General features: G+C 35.7%; 1 protein-coding gene across 1 annotated transcript; it reads right to left on the bottom strand.

The window, feature by feature from the left end:
- Nucleotides 1-206: 206 nt before the first annotated feature.
- Nucleotides 207-14,980, bottom strand: LOC104091262 (dynamin-2A-like). The gene is made up of 22 exons (XM_009596553.4): nt 14,696-14,980; nt 13,385-13,435; nt 13,140-13,260; nt 12,908-12,997; nt 12,756-12,817; nt 12,562-12,676; nt 12,011-12,353; nt 10,850-10,997; nt 10,072-10,173; nt 9,844-9,963; nt 6,319-6,402; nt 6,078-6,205; nt 4,976-5,060; nt 4,618-4,756; nt 4,112-4,188; nt 3,632-3,688; nt 2,682-2,835; nt 2,446-2,594; nt 2,107-2,220; nt 1,948-2,015; nt 1,286-1,455; nt 207-767 (listed from the first exon to the last, which is right to left on the bottom strand). The coding sequence occupies exons 1-22, from the start codon at nt 14,831-14,833 to the stop codon at nt 532-534; spliced, it is 2,751 nt and encodes a 916-aa protein (XP_009594848.1). The 5' UTR covers nt 14,834-14,980; the 3' UTR covers nt 207-531.
- Between the last annotated feature and the right edge of the window lie 6,335 nt (nt 14,981-21,315).

Consider the following 21,315-nt stretch of genomic DNA (forward strand, 5'->3'; position numbering starts at 1 on the left):
TTTTCAACAATATTCAATTTCGAAAACCCAACTAATGTTTGAAAAGCAGGTGTCAGGTTCAGTGCTCATTGAAACAATATTGCTGCATCCAATGCCAGGCAAGAACGACAAGCAGAAACTTTGGGACTAATAAAATTTCTAGGAATAAATTTAGGTATTGGCAAGGAAGAGCAGAAGATTTTACGTTAGTAAGATGGCACAAAAAGAAAGCAAAATACTTTCTTCATTACTATATGGAAACATTACATACAGTAGCGACCAATACATTTGAAATACTGAAGAAAATGTCCGAGGCAAAGAAATTTTCAATAAAATCATTGTTAGTATTAATTCAAACTCCAGCAACCAGGACAAAAAGACGGGGAGGATGACATTTTAATTGCAACATCTATCTACAAAGATGCGTATACCAATTCTACTAGTATAACATATGCTCGAAATCGAAAGGAGCTCACCGTGAAGAACAAGAACAAGAACAAGCAACCACCCCCAACAAGAATATATGAATCAATAGTCTCAAAATTACCTAATTTATGATCTATAACCGGATCCAGACTGTGGTGGGCCAGGCGGCAACCTGTTAGGGGTGCGACGGCCAGCAGAACTCGAGCGTGTATTTGCATTACCATTTTCAGCAGGCTCACTGTAGCGGCGACTGCTACCACCTGACCCATACCTAGAGAGACTAGAAGGGCCATTTGCAGCAGCATCAAATGCAGATCTCCAATCATCACCAGATGACGGGCCTGATGCTGTTGGGCTACTTTCTGCAGAAATAAAGCGCAAATTATGAATTTGAGAAGTGCAAAATCTAAAAGACCTCAACAAGACAAGAATATGGTCTTTCACAAATCAAAACCTGCAGAAATGAAAGAATAAGTCAACACCCGATATGGCATCCATGGGTTTCAGGGAGAGGACATAAAAAAGAGGTGGCGCTATTAACCACCTGCATCAATTTACCCCAAATCATGCTGCAAAAAGTCTTTGATTGCAGTTATAGTGTAACAGAATCCAGACAGGGAGACACTTAAAGCTAGCCAGGAACTAACTGGAAACCAGCTGAACATGAAGTATTAGCTACTAAGACCAATCAGCAATCATAGAAATACTTTAAGAAGCATAATGCTTTCAAAAGTACATGGGAAGTTTGTTTCAACTAATTTAACAGATAATTAACATTTTCACTCGAACCCAAAGAAAGTAATAAAACAAATAAAACTAGTGGGACTTCATTTGTCCTCGGACAAGGAAAACAAATGAGCAACCTATAAGGGATGATTACCTGCTTCACCATTTGCGTAACTGGCAGCAGCAGCTGCTCTATTGTCATGGATACTGAGTTGTCTAGTAAGCTTAGAAAGAAGAGAAGATTGTTTCTGGATGCGCTCTCTCCTTCGTTTTACATTCTGGTCCTCCTGGAGCAGCTCTTCAATCTTTGCAGTACTTTGGGCACTACATTCCGATAAGTCAAACAATATCAACACATTTAACCCAGGTGAATACCAACAAAATGAACTATTCAATATATTAAACCCAGAAGAAACAAACAAAAATTGTCTCTAAGGATGATGGCTTAATACACAGATGCTTGCAGTAACTGCAGGTTCCCATGTTACAACTCCTTTTGGCCAAATTGAATGTCTATATCTCCTTCTACCAATTTATTGAAAAAAGAATAGAAACTTTGCTGTGTGTAACTAATTAAAAAGAAAATTTGTACTGAAGCAGGAAAATAAGTTCTACGTGACTTTGAAATTTTTTCAGAAAGATGGCTGTTCAAATTGTTGAAGAAAAGTACAGTTGCAAGTGGTCCTTTGGATGATGGCCATAATCTTAGGATCATATGCAACTGCACCCTTCCTGTCACACAAGCAAATACAACATGCCACAGCAGATGAAAGATGTTGAGACACAGAATCCGCAAGGAAATTTTGGACTGTTTACCTGATAGAACTATACAATTTAGTAAGCATGTCTTCTTTGGCCTTCTCCACTTGGCAGAGAACAACTGCCTGAAACCAAATAAACAATGCACCATGTGAGATGGGGCTTTACACGAAAGAACAAAGAGAAGTGTAGAGGACATGCAAGATTAAGACCGACTTTTGGCACATTGGCTGCAAGGCTGTTTAGAACAGCTTCAACATAACCACGCACTTCTTGAGCCATCCATCGAAGTTCTTCTTCGGGATCGACCGGTCTTCTAGTCATTGTTTCCTAAAACAAGCAGCAAAATTAGTAAACTAAAAACAATTGGTTAGGGAAATTAGTTCACAGCTTAAGAAAACCACAACAGGAGACTTGAAATACAACTATCAGAAAGAGTACAAAAACATGAAGATCACAAAGAAAAAGTTATATAAGGATAATTATTTGCTGAAGGGCCCTTTTCCGGAAAATCATTATTTGCATAACAAGTGAAACCAATGTATAGTTGCTTACAAGAGATCCATCTGAAAGACTATGTCGGATAGGCGGCCCAGATTCACCCTTAACTTGACCGCCTTTAGAGCTGATGACAGTTTTCAATTTATTTAACCACTCCATCTTATCTGCCACACTCTCGGCCTTCAAGATAACAGCGCTGTGTGCTGCAACCAATTAAATTTTTTCTTCTGGGTTATTTAAATAACAAAACAAACCACAGGAAGGTAGCAAAGGATTCCAGAGATGTATACCCTTTAAAACAGTTTTATATGGAACCCGGCTCGTTATTTTAAATACAAGATTGGGTGCTTTTGCAACATCAGGCCCATTTGCCTTTTTGTCCTTGGAACTTTTGGCAGGCGCCGGAGATTCTTCTTCTTCAGGAACTTCTTCCAGATTACATTCCTGTGTATCAAATGACCATGTTATTGTAGTACAGGTTCGATATACAGGCCTTTTACACAGAAGCAGTATAAGCATTAGGAGCACAGGAATATATAATCCAAAACAGTGGTAGAAATGATGATACAGCTGCTAGAAGCTCATGCCAAATTATTGAGTGTGATGCCAAATCATAGTGTGTGATCCCATCAAATTACAAGTGAACAAAGACTGCAGTAAGAAAACCAACTGCAATCACTGACAATTAGGTCATGAAAATGGAGGCAGTCTAGAAAGAGTCAATGTTGCAAACCTTAAAGAGTGGTGCCTATTTGGGACGCTGAATGACTGTGAGAAACTTTGATGAGCTTATATAAAAGGGAAGCAAATTATGAGAGGCTATTTTTAATGAGTTCAAACAAAAAGGGAAGCACTTAGAAGGAACAGAGAAGAGCTTTATAAAAAGTAATCATAAGGCAAAGGGTTGAGGTAGGTTCCTAAGGCCGAAAGTTCGAGGATATGCTGTTTCATTAACCCCACTGGAAAGAAATTCAACAAACTTTTGCATGTGAACCATAGCCAAGGGAAAGGAGTGAAGATTCATGATATAACTCAAAAATGGTCTTGTTTATTCAATACGTTGCTCAAGTATCCATAATGGCCTTGACTATCCATAATTTTGCGCATGTATTTCTGGCAGATTCTGTATAGTTATGCCCATTCTGACATTCAATTAATATAATTTGCATTTAAGAAAAAGCCGAAAAATATAATTAAGTTTAAGCCTTAGCCCATATTGCAAATCAAAGACACAACATACCTCCAATGTTATGACACCACGAAAATGACGTTCTTCTTGTTTCTTTGTGTATCCAAGCTGAAAAGAGATTTGACATTAGAGGTATCACCAAAACTTTATTTATGCATAGTTCGCACAGAAATTAACTACAGGTTCAAACTTTCTTTAAGAGAACACCCAATATGACTGAAATGCTCAAAAAGGGAACATAATAGTGACAAAGTTAATGCCTCAGGTAAATGTTCCTGCTTTTAGGTTAAATTACTTATGGTGAACGAGAAAAATCCTAAATTATTGATGAAGTTTCTAAAATATTCTTTTGATGAAGAGAAAAATCCAAAATTCACCACATATTTGTCTTTGCAGTTAAAGGATGTAAATTTTATCAAGACTTTAGGTATAACATTATTTTACAATGTCGATAGTTTATATCAAGTTGGTAGTAGAAGGCCAAATTATCTCTATTCATGTAAAAAATTGCTGAGCATGCCACCTACTGACCTTTCCAGTTTTCTCGTTCAAAACAAACCATCGCTTACTCCACCCATTTGTTTTGGCACTTCTCTTCAATAAGAAACCTGGCAGTTATAAAAGCTATTGATAAATAACAGTTTTAAAGGTAATTAGAAGACAAGTCAGGATCAATTAACCACTAATTTTTTCAAGATTACTAAATATTACGGCTTCTAATGGTATCAAAATCATTTTTAACCTACTAAAGAAACAAATGTTACACGTTCCAAGAAAATCCACCTTTGACCTTGGCAGCTGGTCAAACAACAATTAGAAAGAACAGAATGCACAAACATCCACATTCATTTGCTGAATAACTTGTGAGCTCACCACACGCAGACATGGAGAACTCACACCAAAAGAAATTGGGACAACTACAAAATGTATTATATTTAGGTTTTGCCCCCAGTTATGCAAATTCATACTAATGATAACTCTCATCTAAAAGGGAACAAAATTCCTAAAACAATAAATATAATTAAAGAAATAGATACCGGCTGTTATCTCTCCCTCAGGCCCTGCAGTTTTCAAAGCTGAGCTTTCTGATGCGTCCTTATCCTGCTGGCTGGGTTTTTCTTTCATAGATTTCAAGCTTCCTCCACCTTGCTGGGATCCAGTTTGAGGACTAGTTGCCTAAATCAACAATTAAGGACACTTAGAAGACAGTACAGAAAAGACATTTAATAAGCTTAAGTGAATAATTACAGAACATAGAAATGCATACGGAGAAAACAAACTAATTTAAAGAATAAAAAGGTAAAGTTCCTAAGGCAATCCTTTGCAAGACATCATAATGAGTTCAATGAGATAATAGTTTCAAGCAGATAATTTGAGAAAAAGAATCTTAATTACCCTATTCAATATTGATTGCTCTGATTCATGTGCCTTCTTCGAACCCCGATTTTTTAGCTCATCCTCTCGTCTCTGTCTGTCCATTCTGGAAAAGAGCCGAGTAGACATTGTGAGAATGCTTTAATTTTGTTAAACATAAGTATGTTTTTACCTGCTATAGTTATCACTAGCCAGACCAACAAATACAGCAATTTCAAAAAAAGAGAGATATTTTTAGGAAATAACACTGGAAGCAACAATCTTTTTTTCTCCAAAGTTATATCTTTCTACACTGGATAAGATAACCCAAGAAAAGCAAAGCAAATGGTCCCTGGGAAGAAAAGCAGTGCCATGAAAAGGTTGACCCTCAAACAATTGGTAAAGATGCAAACAAACAAATAAATAAAAAAGATTAATTGCACGTCCAACTTTTCAGCGCACACGAGACATAATTTGTGCAACAGGATTTGGCCATATAAAAATTGTTAGTAGCTACAAAGCACCAACACCACCATGTTTTGCACATTTTGAGATTGGCTCACGTGCCTCATTGAGCTGACATATACAGAAATCAAAAGGGAGTAAAAGCAGAACGAGAGATGATTTTTTGCCAGAAGAAAAGTATACATTGCTGCTTGTGATTGAAGAAGGTTCACAAATGGCTATTATAAATGAAGGGTATGCATTCTTATGTCTCTGCTTATCATTTGTCATTGAGAGATTTAAAACTTTGATTTGCATGAAACAAGAACCTCTAAACAAGAGAAAAAGTGAAGTGCAGTGTCAACCACATCAAATAACCGAGCACCAAAAAGATGATGAATCTGAACAAAAACAAGAACACAAACAACATGCGTCCAACCATTGAAGCTTATTTCCGAATTCCAACTCTATTAGCTACACCAAAAGTGCATTTTTATTTTTTAGCATAAAATATGATATTCCCTGCTTATTGCAATCAATTTTCCTGATATTACAGTATCCTATGTCAACAGTATAATCTCATATATCATCATGAACTCTGGTATCACATAACAGGAAACTTAAGATACAGGGACCAACATGATAGAAAATCAAAACAAATTACATGTAGACACGCTATAGAAGTATTTGATAGGGATACCTCCTCTGCACCAAGCGGATGAAGTGTTGAGGGGGGACAAAAGCTCGCTCCATGTCGACAAGGGCAACTACCATTTTCTTGGCATCAGTTTTAAACCCATCCAATGCAGCAGAAGCAATTGCTACAACCTGGTTTACCAAGTAAATATTTTCATTGAAAGTCATTATAGCTGCCACAAACATTTATATGTGTGTCCCATAATAACTAGAAAGGAAAATCTGGAGTTGCTAGACATCATTACCTCTCTCTTGAAAGGAGGATATCGTCCAAGTCCAGGTGTGGCATTTGCAGCAGAGGAGACAAGATCAACAAGTACACGGTGCACCTATGTAAAGGTTCACATAGAGGGTTAGAATTAGAACAAAACAGCATAGCTTGAAAAACTAGAAACACCTCTGATAGCCCAGGAAAATATCCAACAATATAAGAACCTAGCGGTTACTCTTGCTTCTTCATTTTTCCATTTTTCCTTCTCCTCTTGGAATAGCTAGATAGAGAAATTTATCAGAAATGGAACTCAAGAGCGCAACCCATTTAGAAGAGCCCAAATATTTTGACAGTATATTGATTTAGGAATGTTCCAATATACAAGCAGTGTGCCAAAAAATAGAGAAACCACAAAGATTATAGTTATCTACAAAAGACGCCCAATCAACTATACAAACGGGGACCTTGTGGGTGCACCAAGATCAGGAGGCTATTCCTCAAATTTACATAGTGAGAACCAATTTCTTTTTGGGATAGCCACAAGGAAGTCGCACTTGTAAATGAACATCTTCTTTCATCGGCCCATTGGCATCCTACGCCCACCATGTACCAAAAGGCAGATAAAAACTTTTAAGAATTCAGAGTTCTCGACGGCTGGCTCTCACTAATCGTCATGCCTTAAAAGAAGCAGATGGGTTGCACAACCGCCGTCCATTGACTACTCAAAATACAGAAAGGTGCCCTATGCATTGGAAAATTCATTTACCATCTTCCTTCAACACTTATGTTTGCCCACCCAACTACATGCACCACGACTTTCATTGTTGGTATGAAGCCTAAAGTCATCCTTCCTATTTGTTTTCTCTTTCCCCTCAATGATCAAAGCCACTAGCACACAAGGAAAAAGCAAAAAAAAACACTCAAAAAGTACCACTTTTAATCCCATCCACGTCAAATTTCAATGCCAGAAATCAGAACTGTGTACAATAAAGATCAACTAGGCACCATTTCTCCCACCTCATATCCCCGTCGAAAAAGAATCCCAACAATTTCTTAATTAAACTTCTATGCTCCACTATCCTGGAGAAAAAACTCTCAACTTCTTCCATAACTCTTGAAACCACAAGAGTCTAGGTTTCCACACCATTAACTCTCAGAGAAGCCAAGAAGGAAACCTACAAGGCCAACCACAAAGGCTGACTCCATGCCAAAATAAAGGAAGAATGTAAAGGATTAAAAAGGTTGTCATTCGAGAAGAGACCATCTAACAGCCTCTTCCATGTACTCTTTTATCTTTTAGCGAGAGAGACAATATTATTCATCCGAATGAACAATATTACAAGTCCTACATGATATTTTACTTTAGGCAGATACCATCACCCAAGAAATAGTTACACCTCCAATACTTAGATGCGGGTAGATGGTTCTCAGTTGCAGATGCTTTTCTACATTCTAGTTCCACAGGTGAGCAAAGTTATCATCCATGATACTCAAATACCAAATATTGGTAGCATCTTGTTATACCAACACTGACCCTCAGGTGATAGTTGTTGATCGCTAGTCTTACACCATCAGCTTTTGTCCCAACAACAACAACAAACCCATTGAGTTCCCACAAGTGGGGTCTAGGGAGAGTAAGATGTACGCAGCCTTACCCCTATGCCAGAAGGGCAGAGAAGCTTTTCTGATAGACCCTCGGCTAAAGAAAGGATGAAAAAGAAGTGATGGCAACAAGTAGAACAACAACAAGATAAAAAGAAGACCGAAGCCAAGATATTAGTTAAACATAGGTAGTAATAGCAATCTATGAATAAAACGATATCATACTAGCACCAATGCTATCGAACCGAGGAAGACAAAAGAAAACGCTCGATTACTGACTAACCTTCTACCTAATCTTCGACCTCCACACCCTCCTATCAAGGGTCATGTCCTCAGGGTCATGTCCTCAGTAAACTTAAGTTGCGCCAAGTCCCGCCTAATCATCTCTCCCCAAGACTTCTTAGGCCTACCTCTATCCCTCTTGATACCCACCAAGGCTACCAACAGCTCGTGTCCCCTTTTTTTATATTAATCATTTAAAATTGTCCGTATTTACCAAAAATATGTAACATTGCATCCTTGACACTGAAATCGACAACCCTCCAATTTGAAACAAAGGTGTATCATTTGTGTACCCATAACTTCCCACTTCAATATTTTAGAAGCAATAATATATTTTTGAAAGGGTCAAACACAAGTAGTTTGAGATTGAGGCGTAGTAGTTGTTGAATATCATTTTAAATTGCAAATGATATTCTTTTTCACTTCAATAGTTCTAAAGTGTAAAGATCATATATTTCATATTTTCATTGAATAACAATAAATTATACTATTAGTATACCAAGCTCACAAGCACTCAAGAAGAGTGTGGCCTAATGGTCAACGAAGTGGGTTGAGAACAATAAAGTTTCAAGTTCAAATTCCAGCGAAGGCAAAAACACTAGGCGATCTCTTCCGTCTATCCAAACCTTGGAGGACAGAGTTACCTGGTACCAGTTGCTAGTGGGAGGTAGCATGTATCTCAAGTAATTAGTAGCTAGGTGTGAGCAAGCTAGCCCAGACGCCACCGTTATTAAAAACAACCAGGCTCACAAAGTAAGAATCAAACATCAGGATAACTCAAAAAGGCAAAGAAAAAAAAGAAGTTGCCACCTATTCTGGGCAAATATACGCTTTGACACTCTGTCATACTGCATAACGATAAAAGTTAGATTGAGACTCTTTTATGTTGTACAATCGTGGTAACTTTTGTAATTTTTGGTGATTATGTATTTAAACTAATCTTGCTGTTATTCCTACTTGTTGCAATTACCTTTTCTTTTTCAGTCATTCTCGAGCCGAGGGTCTATCGGAAACAACCTCTCTGCCCTTCCAGGGGTAGGGTAGGGGTAAGGTTGCGTACATCTTACCCTCCCCAGACCCCACTTGTGGAAACTACTGGGTTTGTTGTTGTTGTTGTTGTTGTATGTATTTAAATTAATGAAATTAATAAGATAATTTATTAAAGTTTCAACATGTTAAAATTTAGGCTATAACAGATTTTTTATATAAAACAAGCATAATGAAATCACGTCCTAATGGTGTCATGTTCTGCTAAGTTTTGAAAATCCAGATCTTTGTACTCATATCGGAACAGTACCCTCCACTGGTGTCGCTGCTGAATAGATTACTAAATCTAAGGGATTAATTACAACAAACTGGGCAAGACCAAGACCAAGTACACATGATTATGCTAAAGAAAACAAGACTATGAATTTTGTAAAACAGGTCTCAGGTCACATATTTTGAGTTGAAGCAATATCTTATGAAAACACCGATACTTGTATTTTAAACACTTGAACAAGTTCAATTTTGAAGGTAATATGATTCCACTGTCAGTGAATGTACTGACAACACTCTATGCTAATGCATTGAAGCAAATTTACATAGATTAACAGAAGGATACAAGGCACATGAAGAACAATGAACAAAAACAAAAGACTAACCAAAATCAAGAGCTGAAACAATCAGAATTTACCTCATCAACACAAAGGCGTGAAGGTTCTTTTGCAAGCTCTAGAACACCTTTTATCAAAGACCTCAAACCTTTCTCCGGAGAAATCAGGTAAGGTTGATAACCATCGGCTTCTAACACAATCTGGTGGCAAGCAAAAACAATTATCAAATAGACAAAGAACAAACTAGCAGTTGACAATACAGAAAAAAATGCACATTATTGAAAACTATTGTGATGGAGAACAAATACCCGCTTGACATTGTTTATGTCAAAATGTCTATCTAAGGGGAGCTGCTTTATCCTATTAGGAAAGTTCCCTTCGAAACTTGCAACCACTTTCCATCCATCACCCTGAAAGAAATGAAAGAGTTCTAAAATCTGAATGCATAGTGAAGAATTTAAGAACCCTAACTACATACCAGATATGCTTTAACAAATATATCAAACGGCCACCTCTTTTCTTTCCTTTTTCTTTCTTTTTGGTTTTGATTAGTCAAAAAGACACCTTACAGCGCAAACCATGGTGTGATGGGTAACGTAGGACAACATATTAAACAAAGTCCATATATGATAAATAATGCAACACACAGAAAACATAGGATGAGCAACAGAAAGAAAACAATTAAACAAAGAGACAAACAGAAAGAAGAGAACTCAAAAAATACATGTAAAAAAATATAATTAGAGCATGAACATCGCTACCATATCTACTAAGGAACCTTTTCCCAATCCAACAGTAAATCTATATGGATATCTCACATTCCTCAGTGTTGATATATTTTTGAACTGCACGGATTAGGTACACAATTTTCAACAGTCTTTATAAGCACAATATATTGAAGAACATAAGGAATGTACTTTTCTCTCAGCAAGGGTATCACCAAATTTCTTTGCAGGAACCTTCATAAATAAAAGCTAGTTGCGAAACAACGAGAAACTACAACCAAAAAGTAGTATCAAAACATTGGGTATTTGCAATTCCAAAGACTGAATAAGAAAATTAAGAGTTCTCTTATATTTTACCCACCTCCCCGCCAGTGATATGCTGCAGAAACTTATCCTCAAATTCACGGCAAAGCTCAAGTGCTAAGGCTTTGGTACCTTCAGCACTATTAACCATTTGCTCCCCAAGCCTAACCAACTCATCCTGTACAACTTGAGATTTCCCCTGAAGCCTGAAGCAGCGAACTCCCAAGTATGAGTAAATAGATGGCACAATAATTTTAAATTAAAAAAAAATTGAGAAGGTAACATATTTATAAATAAGATAAAGTAACCCTTATCACAAAGATTGTGCTAAGAGAAAAACAAAGTTACATGACCCCCAAAAAAGAGCAAAAACCTAGTCTCGTGGTAGCTACAAGGCCCCAATGATTCAACTATAGACTCTACATCTTCTACAAGGGCTTCTATACACCAAAAGTGAAACAAGAATATACAATTCACCTTGATTTTCTGTTCAGAACTAAATCTATCTTCAAAACATCTAGAGTCATTAGTTGACAACTTGACATCAATTAAGGAAAAATAAAGGGCCAATAAATTACATAAATAAGCATAACGATCAGAAAACGCCAATATTCACCTAGATTCGAGAGAGAAAGTTTGATTAATAAGGGCATTCTATGGATGGAGGAATTGGAACAAATCCAATCACTGTGATAGTTTTACAACAAAAAAAAAAGGTTCTTGTAAAGGGCATCGCGTCACCAATCATATCAAATATTAGTAGGAAGGTAAGTAAAAAAACCTAGATTTATTTAATTTGACAATGTAAATTATCCAGACCTTTCTTAAAAGAACCTATCTTATTCTCTGAACAATCAAATCCCACACTACCATCAGATCCTCGTTATCACCTTATTTCCTGATTGCTCAAAAAATAAGTGGCTCACCTTACTTTTCAAGCATTTATCTACTAGCACAATAGTTTTTTCCAGTTTTAGAAATAACAATAAAAGTATGATTTGCGGGTATTTCGAAAAAGATAAGATAATTTTAGCTCCAAATTAGACAAAATTCTACTAGAAAATAAATCGGTTTGATTCGAAATTATGGTGTAGGTAAAACAAAGAGATTAACACAAATTTTTCACAATCAATTGCTTCTGCTGACAAAGAAAAACAGTGAAATGGATTGTTAGATCTTCGTGAAATATCAATAGAGGCATTTAAGTAGGTGAGATTACCCTGAAAGCAGATTCGGAAGTCTGACTTTCATTCTATTGCGTATCTGGTGAGCAAGGGTCTCGACCAATGCTAACCTACCAAGCTTACTTTGAGGAGCTCCTGTCAAAATAGATTTTAAACTTTCACTCTCAGCTCGCCATGCAGTCTCCAATGAGTTATCAGATCCAACACTTCCAGACTGGGCAGAAGCTATGGAAACAGATTGACCAATCAAGGCAACCCAGGGGATATCAGCTGTACTTCGTGGTCCTTGACCCGACAAAAGAGCTTGAACAGCCGCAAGCACTTTTGGCTCTGAAACTGCTTGATCTATCTTGCTAATAACACCGACAGTTCTAGTACCTAATGGAACAGAAATAAAGCAAACATGTGTAGAGTTTCACATATAAAACACACTGTGATTATGGTCTACAACAACAACAAACCCAGTGAAATCCCACAAGTGGGGTCTGGGGAGGGTAGTGTGTACGCAGGCCTTACAAATAGACAATATCCATTTCACTCTTTCTTATTTCTGAAAGACAAAACAATCTGGGATAGATAGACCTACATTCACTATCATACTCCTTGGCAATTCTGATAGCTTTACAAGAAGCAACTTCAGGTGCCTGAGCAGCAGATATTACGACCAGCAATATGGCATCATTGTGCTCAACATATTCAGTCTGTTTCGAAAGATAGTCGGTAAGTATGAAGTCTAAGCTATCTGACAAATTTGACCATCATATTTGTTAAAATACTCACCAATGAATCATCAAGATTTCCCTTGTCAACCCCAGGCAAATCAATCAGCTTCAATGGTGGAGCTGTATGCAGTAAAAAGAATAGGTAAGTCAAAGGAAAGCAAGGAACCCAGTATAGGTAGGTTTACAAGTGTCTCCAAGTAAGTTTCTTACCCGTGCTTGTTCGTAGCTTCAAATATATTTCATCACGACTCTTGCTTGAAATTTTGCTAAGTCTATCCTGTAAAGAATGTCGAAGAGCACCTGTGGAGATGAAACAAGAAATGTTAATCTATTTAAAAGACACAACTGGTAGATTACCATTCTCTTGCTTCAGGGGTCAGCTTCTCATTCATGTAAAAGACTACCCTTCCTCATAAACCCACAAGATCACTAAGAAACTTACTTGCAGACACTGGCTGTGATTTACTGTCGATCTGCAAAACGATTGACTTACTGCTCAACGAACTGTCTCGTTTTAGATCGATGCATATGGGGGCACGAGTAGCACCACCTTCCCCTGTTGGCTGCAAATATATAGATCGTATTAGGCATCAAAAGCACTTTGTTTCGAAACTTGGGATTAGGAGTTAACAGGGCAAAATAAGATGTGAAAAATAGCATTCTAATTTCACAGGGAGAAAACCATACCAAAGCAGGATGTCCAACTAGACTGTTCAGTACAGCTGATTTACCTGCACCCTGTAAAAGTTTGCACAGCTTAATGCATCCATATCTTCACAACAATTGAGAGAGCAATGTCTGTATTAACACCTCATGCACAAAAGATCATGATGGAATAAACAAGAGTAAGCAGCTATACAGACAGTAATATCCCTATCACAAAAAAGACTTTCTTTTAATGGACAGATATTCAATAATATCATCCACATCGTCAATCTCACAACTCAATCAAATGACTAATGCACTAGACAAGCAGCTCAACAGAGTATACCTTGTCAAGTCAAGAATAATTTATATCAATCAACATTCACCAGAGATTATCCAAAATATCTTCCAACTTGATTGAATGAAATAAGGAAGCCATGAAACATTGCAAAGTTCCATTCTGGGACTATTTAAATATTTTCTTCCGCTTTTATATCGAGGAATAAGTGAATATATATTATGATGAACGACATTCAAACAAAATGGACTACCAAGAGGTTCTACCAAATTTTATGAAGTTTCGCCATTTTTTTCATCTCTTTTGAAATGGGATCAATGATGTTCATATTAATGGGATAAATTATGTTCATATACATCTTCATGGCTCATATTTACCTATATTGTGAAATTTTTACATTTTTTAAATCCCATAATAAAAATTTCTGGCTCCGCAACTACTGAACTCGCATCACATTATCGCTATATGTGATAGAATAATTGCTTTTAGTAGCAACTGTATATAAAACAGTAGAAAGGTAGACATTACTCTAAATCTATGGTCAAGCTAATTGTACACCCTTTCACAGGCTGAACCAATTCTCCACTTGATTCACAGACAGGATAGTCAGAACGTTATCTGTACACATATGTACATCTTTGATCGTACAATAACTGTAAAAGAATTTTTTTCAGAGAAATTGTCAGTCACCTTGTTATTGAATTATTTCAGCTTATTTGATGCAACATTTGCTGACAATAAACTGAAGCAAGCATCTACAAAACCAAATTGAAACAAAACACGAAAAAGGCCAGCATAATAGACAGAGAATATCAACTTCATACATTAGATCCTACACTAGTCAACTAATAGTAAAAGTTCCCTCGAAAAAATTGCAATCTCAACTGCCAATAGTACTTCTTTTCGAGTTTATTATCAACTAACTCTTAGCTGAAATCCAATTGTTTTAATTCAACCCTAGATCATCGGAGAGTAATACGAATCACAAAACAGCAAGTTTCACAGATCGAATCAGCACGCACCAACTAGCAAATCTAATGACTTAAACAACTTACAGTGCCACCGATAGCAACGACATTGAGAAAAGTGGACGGCCGTTTGGAAGAAGTTTCATCCACATCTTCGTCGGCAAGCAAAGACGCAGCTTGCTTCATCGAATCTGATAGCTGTGCCAATTCCTCGATCGCCTCCATTTTTACTGTCTTCAAAAATCAACGACACAACGCGATCGTCACAGATCGGAGTTGAAAAGTGAAAAAACCCTAGATTCGAGCAAAGAATGAGTGAGGATCTGAGTCAAAGAGAAGTAAAAACGGTGAGAATATGTGTTGAAATCGCTAGGGTTTTTACTCCGATGGACGCGTGACGACCGGATAGAGAGAGAGAGATTTGAAAAGTTTTGAAGTTTTTGAAAGAAATAATAATAATGATAATATTATGGTGAGAAGTTTTCAAAAAGCGGAGGAAGGTTTCCTGAAATAGCTGCGTTGGGTAATACTAGTAGTAGTAGATGTAAAATAAAAGTTTATAATGTACCGAAAAAAAATATAATATTATATATATAAAAATCAAAAAAAAAGTTTATAAGAATTCATACTTGGATATATTATGGTTAATTCTTTTTTACTGTTGGATTCGGTTAAACCCCAATCGGAATCACAAGTTGAAGCAGTTGGCCGCTGGCCGTCGCTCTAGACTAGTTACCGACCAAGGGACACTTTAGAAAAGCAAAAAGATCAACTTCGTCCTAGAATTTTGTAAAATAGTCTAATATGTGCTTTATTAATAGTTGAATTACTTATACTCTCATCCTTACAAAAATGACATATTTTTGCCCTTATTAATTAGCAAATATAGCTTAAAATATTAGTTTTTATGTACGTATGTTACACATATATTTTTCGCTAATTATTAAAAAATAAGATAAAAAGTATTTTGTTCCTCCTGCTTTATATTAAAATCAAACTTTTTATCTAACTTTAAACAATATCTATTTTTAAAATGTCTAATTTTTGTTTTATGATATTTTCTTTTTGTTTTTCTAAAAGAAAGCATACGTATGTTTATATTGCATAGTTATGGAGAACACGATAAGCCTCGTAATAGACTTCAAATACTTACGGCAATTATAATTTTATCTCATATGAAATATATCTGTTAATTGAATTTTACAAATAATTTATTAATTTAGTTGTTTTATATATATTCTTATATCTTCCTTCCATCATCTTGTTTATCCGTAAATTTGATCCTATAAAGTGTGATTTCTTTTTTTTTCTAAAATTTTCGACCAAATCTTTTTATACAATGTAAAGTTTTCCTATAAATTTTAGCCTCGTCTGAAGGTTCAGTTGTCCAGTATCTACTCGTTTGCTTAGTAGGTACGTATTGCAAACATATTCATGTATTATATGTGAGGTAAACTTAATAATAATAATAAAAATTAAGCTTCACATATGTGGTATATTTCCTAGTATTACTCCGGCCAAAGGTGCCAGAGTAAAAGAAATATTTTTAAGAGTCTTGTTAAGTAATCGAGAAGGTATTGGACAAATGTGCTAAATATCAAAAGCTACACATGCTGGTGTGGGGATACGGTTGCACCATTGGCTCCGATAATTAGATTAGTCTCTCTTGGTGAGGATAATAAAATTACTAGCAAACCAATATCGATCCATACAATATTTATAGTGAGATGGCTTAGCCTGTCGGTCCAAGATCGAACATCATACAGTACACGTGGTGGTTTAATGGAATGTCAGTAACCAATGAACTTTCACCCAAAAATTTAAGTTTGTCTAAAGTTCAAACTTTTGTTATACTTTATAAAATGAAATGAAAATGTTTATAGCTTGACACTTCCTATCATTCTTCCATGTTCCCCATTTATGTTATTGTCCTATTTCCATGTGATGGAGCTTACAATGCATATGAATACTCTCCATCATGTTATTAAGTTTTTTTTGTCGAAACGCTTTATCTCTTTTATGGATGCAGGTGTTAATAGAGACGGACCGACGTTGGATATAGAGGGATTACATTAACTGGTTAGTCTCGGCAAAAGCACTATATATATTTGTATATAGAGGCCCCTTTGTCCCCCTCAATCACAAACCTTTGGGTAGCACACAACAGTTTTGGTTGATTGCCTTCCCTTGGTTCTCACGTCTTGAGTTCGCAACTACTTCCCGCAACTTATTTAGTCATTTTTTTAATTCAAAGATAGTTACTCTTGTAAATAATGAATATGACAAACGGTACTTCCCGAGCTATTTCTTTGTTTTATTATATTTCACCTTTTTCTTTGTTTCTTTACAGATCTTACCGGTAGTGTCCTCAACTGTCATTTTTCATTATTCTTTTGCTCATTTTCCTTCCTCTTTAATTCTTTTCTACCTCTATTCGATTTACATCATTTTTGCACACACTCTCTCTCAGAGATGTTATATTAACTCATCTCATTTTTTATTTGTATTTTCGTTAGAACGACCATGACAAAAGTAGGTTGCTCTAGTGGTGAGCACTCTTCACTTCCAACTAAAAGGTTGTGAGTTCGAGTCACCCCAAGAGTAAGGTAGAGAGTTCTTGGAGAGAGGGAGCCGAGGGTCTATCAGAAACAGCCTTTCTACCCCAGGATAGGGGTAAGGTCTGCGTACACACTCCTCTCACTATGATTCCCTGTCATTTATAAAATGCTAGTAAAATGTTGAATTGATTAAATCAAAGTTGAATCTATTTAATTAATTGGATGATCGATTTATATATATAAGTTGAATAAATGCAACTAAGTTAACATATAATCAGTCGAGAACTGGGATAAATTAACGCATAACCGATCAACCAATCAAATGCACTATGGTCGAGAGCCAACTGTATGGATAAAGACAGGGTGCACCCGCCGCCTATATAATCATGGGTCCTCCTCTGGTGTTGACACTCCGGACGATCTGGACTCTCGCTAAGCACTCCCTCATTTTCTTCGATTGCTGGTAAGCCTTATCTCATGCCCGAGGCAGTCTTATGTTTCGTGCAAGAAACTCTCATTTTTGGTTGGGTATCAACCAAGTCCTATCAATGGTATTCCTTTATTCGTAATGTCATAGAGGCTCCATAAACATAGTTAGTTTACGTTATGTTTTGTTATTCCGATTGAGATCTCACATCATGACATGCAGAGGTGGACCCATATCATGGGTTGAGGGGTCACGGGACCTCATTAGCCTAGACAAAAGTTCTGTGTATATATCTTATCATATTTGTACATATATATAGGACCCATTAACTATTTTACTTGTGCCCCAAGCACAAAAAGCTGGATGGGAGAAGTGGTCTCGTGCGCTTAAGTTCCCTGCATTGCTCATTGGACGTGGGTTCGAAACCATATTTTTTTCCTCCTTTCTAATTTAGTTCTTGCTTTTCTTCTCTTTTCTATTTTAGTTCTTTGAATACAACATAATTTATACTTAGAAAATTACTTTATTTTTTACTTTTATCTTCTTCTTTTTTTTAATTCAATTATAATTTAGCACTAACACATATCAGTCTATTTAATTAATTTTTCTTTTTCAAATTCCCCCCTTAAAATTAAAAGCCTCAAATTGCAACTTATCGCTCCACAAATAGAAAATATAAATCCTTCTGCCACAACCTTCTTCAACAATCACTTTGACTCCGGCCTGAAAATGGTAACTAAGAGTTTGAGACTCTTCTTCTTCTTTGATTGTTAACATACCTTTAATATCGATTTCTTTAGTAAGTTTTTGATAATTTAAAGTTTGAACACCCTTTTGATCACTAACCTTTTTTTTAATTAACAAACTAGAAATTTTAAAGTGTGAAACATGCTTAATCAAATACCTTCCCTTCCCATAGCTCCCTTTTTTGTGAAGAAATCTCTCTCTTTGTTAGGTGCTTTATTTTATTTTAGAACTTCTTTTTGTTTATATTTGGACGATAAGTCATCATAATCATTAAGTTTTTAAATAGTTGTACGCCGAATTTTATCGCCAGTGATTAGCATACAGTGGTGCCCCCATCGTACTCAAATCCTGGGTCCGCCTCTGATAACACGTACGAACAACTATTTTCGACTCTTTTTATTTTTACAAATTATGATGATGTTTTAAGATGGATATGATAAATTTTGAAGTCCATGCAAGTTGATATACCCAGACATGGATGAGTAAAAAGATGTCGTGTCCCGTTCCTCAGAGCCGGAGCAGGTGCGATTTTGCGAAGTCTGTTCTCTAACTTTGAGTTGTCCCAACTAAACACTTTAAATTGGCCAAAACACATAGTAATAAACGCATCTAACTATTGATCTTACAATAGGTGAACAAAATGCATGCAATTCACTCCTTGAGGGTGTCTTTGGTACGAAAGAAAATATCTTTTAAAAAATATTTTTCAATTTTTTCATGTTTAGTTGGTTTAAAAGTTTTAGAAAATATTTTTCTCAGTAACTCATTTTTCTCCAATTAAAGGAAAATGTCTTCTCTATCAAGAGAAGGAAAAATATTTTCCAAAACTCTTTTTCAACTTTTCCCACCCTATTCCTCATCCCCACCAACCCACCCCACACCCTACCAATCCACCCCCGCCCCACCCTCAACCCCCACCCCACCCATCCTAAATAAAATATTATTAATAGTACTTTCTTTTCATGTTATAAATAGATTTTTTTTCTTCGTTTCAACAAATGAGTATTTTCTTTTCATCATATAAAAAAATATTTTTTCATCTTAATAAAAAAAGTATTTTCTTTTCATGATGTAGAAAAAGTATTTTTTTCATTTCAACAAAATGAGTATTTTTTTTTTCATGATTTAGAAAAAATATTTTCTATTTATTTCAAGAAAATGAGTGAAATAAAGAAAGATTCTAGCGAAGGACAGATCACAAAGCGTAGTAACCTAAGTTACTATGAGGCGAATTTCATAGTTTTAAGAATCCTCAAACACTTACTGATAGTTGCGGAACCTTAAAAGTGCCTTCGATTTTTGAACTATCTGTGATTTTAAACCAAATGCAATTGGAGAATGTAGTTGTAGCAACAGTTTTTGTGTATTACTGCTTTATTTTTTGGTACAGTATGTTTAGTCTTAAAAATATTAAAGGTCAGAGTCTGTCAAGTTTAAAGTCAAAATGTAACTTTACATAAACTTACTAAAACAACAATAAAGTATTTATCGCTACTTCGCTATAAAATACTATTATTTTTGGCCAGCAAAAAGTTACCAATCTATATATAATTATAAAGGAGGGGTTTTGAAATGTGACGTGGCATATGTCATTGCACAGGAATTACATTTATCTAATTTCTTAAATTTTTAGGCTTTTATTTCTATTTTAGGGTTCAATTACCCGAAAAGACACCTCTAATCAAAAGAGAAACAACTGTTACTGGAGAGTCCAATAGTCCAAAATTCTCCAGCAAAAGTTTTTACTTACACTTATTCAATTTCGCTTCTTCTTCCCCCTCCATGAATTCCCTATCTGTTCCTTCCTTTGTGTTCCATCTTCTTCTTTCTCCCAATCCCCTGAGGTATATCTCTCCTCTCTGTCTTTGAAATTTTATTATCTTTTTGTTCTCTGTCATGTTTTGATTGATATCTCATGTATCTCTAAATCAAAAATTCTCTAATTCCTACTTGATTTTAGGCTAATTGTATCAATTGACTGCGCATCTTTACGTTGCCCACTTCGGGAGACGACTTAATTAACCTAAAATGGGCAATTAATCATCTTCAACTCATCTTCAATGGACTATACATAAATTCCATTCTTATATGGTTTTATACATATCCCTTAAATTTGTGGGAACTAAACATTTATTGATTACTTGTAACTTTTGAATTTTTTTTTATTTATAGATATTCACTTTTGGGATTTTGTTACCAAGTACAGGTTATACATTGCATTTTCTGTTAGTTGGTAATCCGAGTTTTTTTATGGATTACTTCTCTATCTTCATCCTGGAATGCAACTTACAAAGCTTGCCATACGAGCAATTAAAATCTAGAGACACCCTTTACACTCTACAATTCTTTTTGAGAGAACAACCAAGTATAAGATTGATGTGGATCTCCGTGTTTGCAATGACTATGACTCATTAGTATGAGTTCTCTTAATTGAATGTTCCAATCAAATTTGTTATGAATGTGTAGTGAGATGAAGATGATATTTTTGTCTTTTCAGACTAAGATACAAACTATTGAATACTGGCAACAAGAATGCACTAGAATTTTCATCTACAGCAACAAAAAAAAAAAAGAAAAAAAAAGAAACTTGGAGGTTTCTCTTTGTTAACTGTTTTTCTCTCGAGTTTGTTATTGTTGGATTTCTGGTAATCTTAATGGACTTCACTTTGTAGATACACTTAAAATTGGCTGAAGGCTCTTAAGATATAATTTTATGAGAGAGTTTGAAAATGATGAGCAATAGACATTAACAGTATTCCAATTTTTAGTGATGGAGATGGTCCTGGACAACTTTCAACCTAGGTTTGCACCTATTATACAAAAAAGTACCATGTCTATCTGATAGTTAGGCTAAAATTAGTGCTAGAGATATGTTTGTTGATTAATTATGCACGATTCTAATGATTCAGTTTAGTGGTTAGACATGTTGGCAACTTAAAACTTAATTAATTGGTTAATGTGAATTTCTTCGTCTC

The sequence above is a fragment of the Nicotiana tomentosiformis genome, chromosome 3, assembly GCF_000390325.3.
Source record: "Nicotiana tomentosiformis chromosome 3, ASM39032v3, whole genome shotgun sequence".
Taxonomy (NCBI): domain Eukaryota; kingdom Viridiplantae; phylum Streptophyta; class Magnoliopsida; order Solanales; family Solanaceae; genus Nicotiana; species Nicotiana tomentosiformis.

Excerpts from the sequence above, each read along its gene's own strand:
- LOC104091262 (XM_009596553.4), bottom strand. The coding sequence starts at position 14,833 with ATGGAGGCGATCGAGGAATTGGCACAGCTATCAGATTCGATGAAGCAA. Across the intron at positions 2,836-3,631 it reads GTGGTGTCATAACATTGGAG|GAATGTAATCTGGAAGAAGT; the intron begins GTATGTTGTGTC and ends TTTGATACACAG. Across the intron at positions 2,016-2,106 it reads TTGCAGCCAATGTGCCAAAA|GCAGTTGTTCTCTGCCAAGT; the intron begins GTCGGTCTTAAT and ends ATTTGGTTTCAG.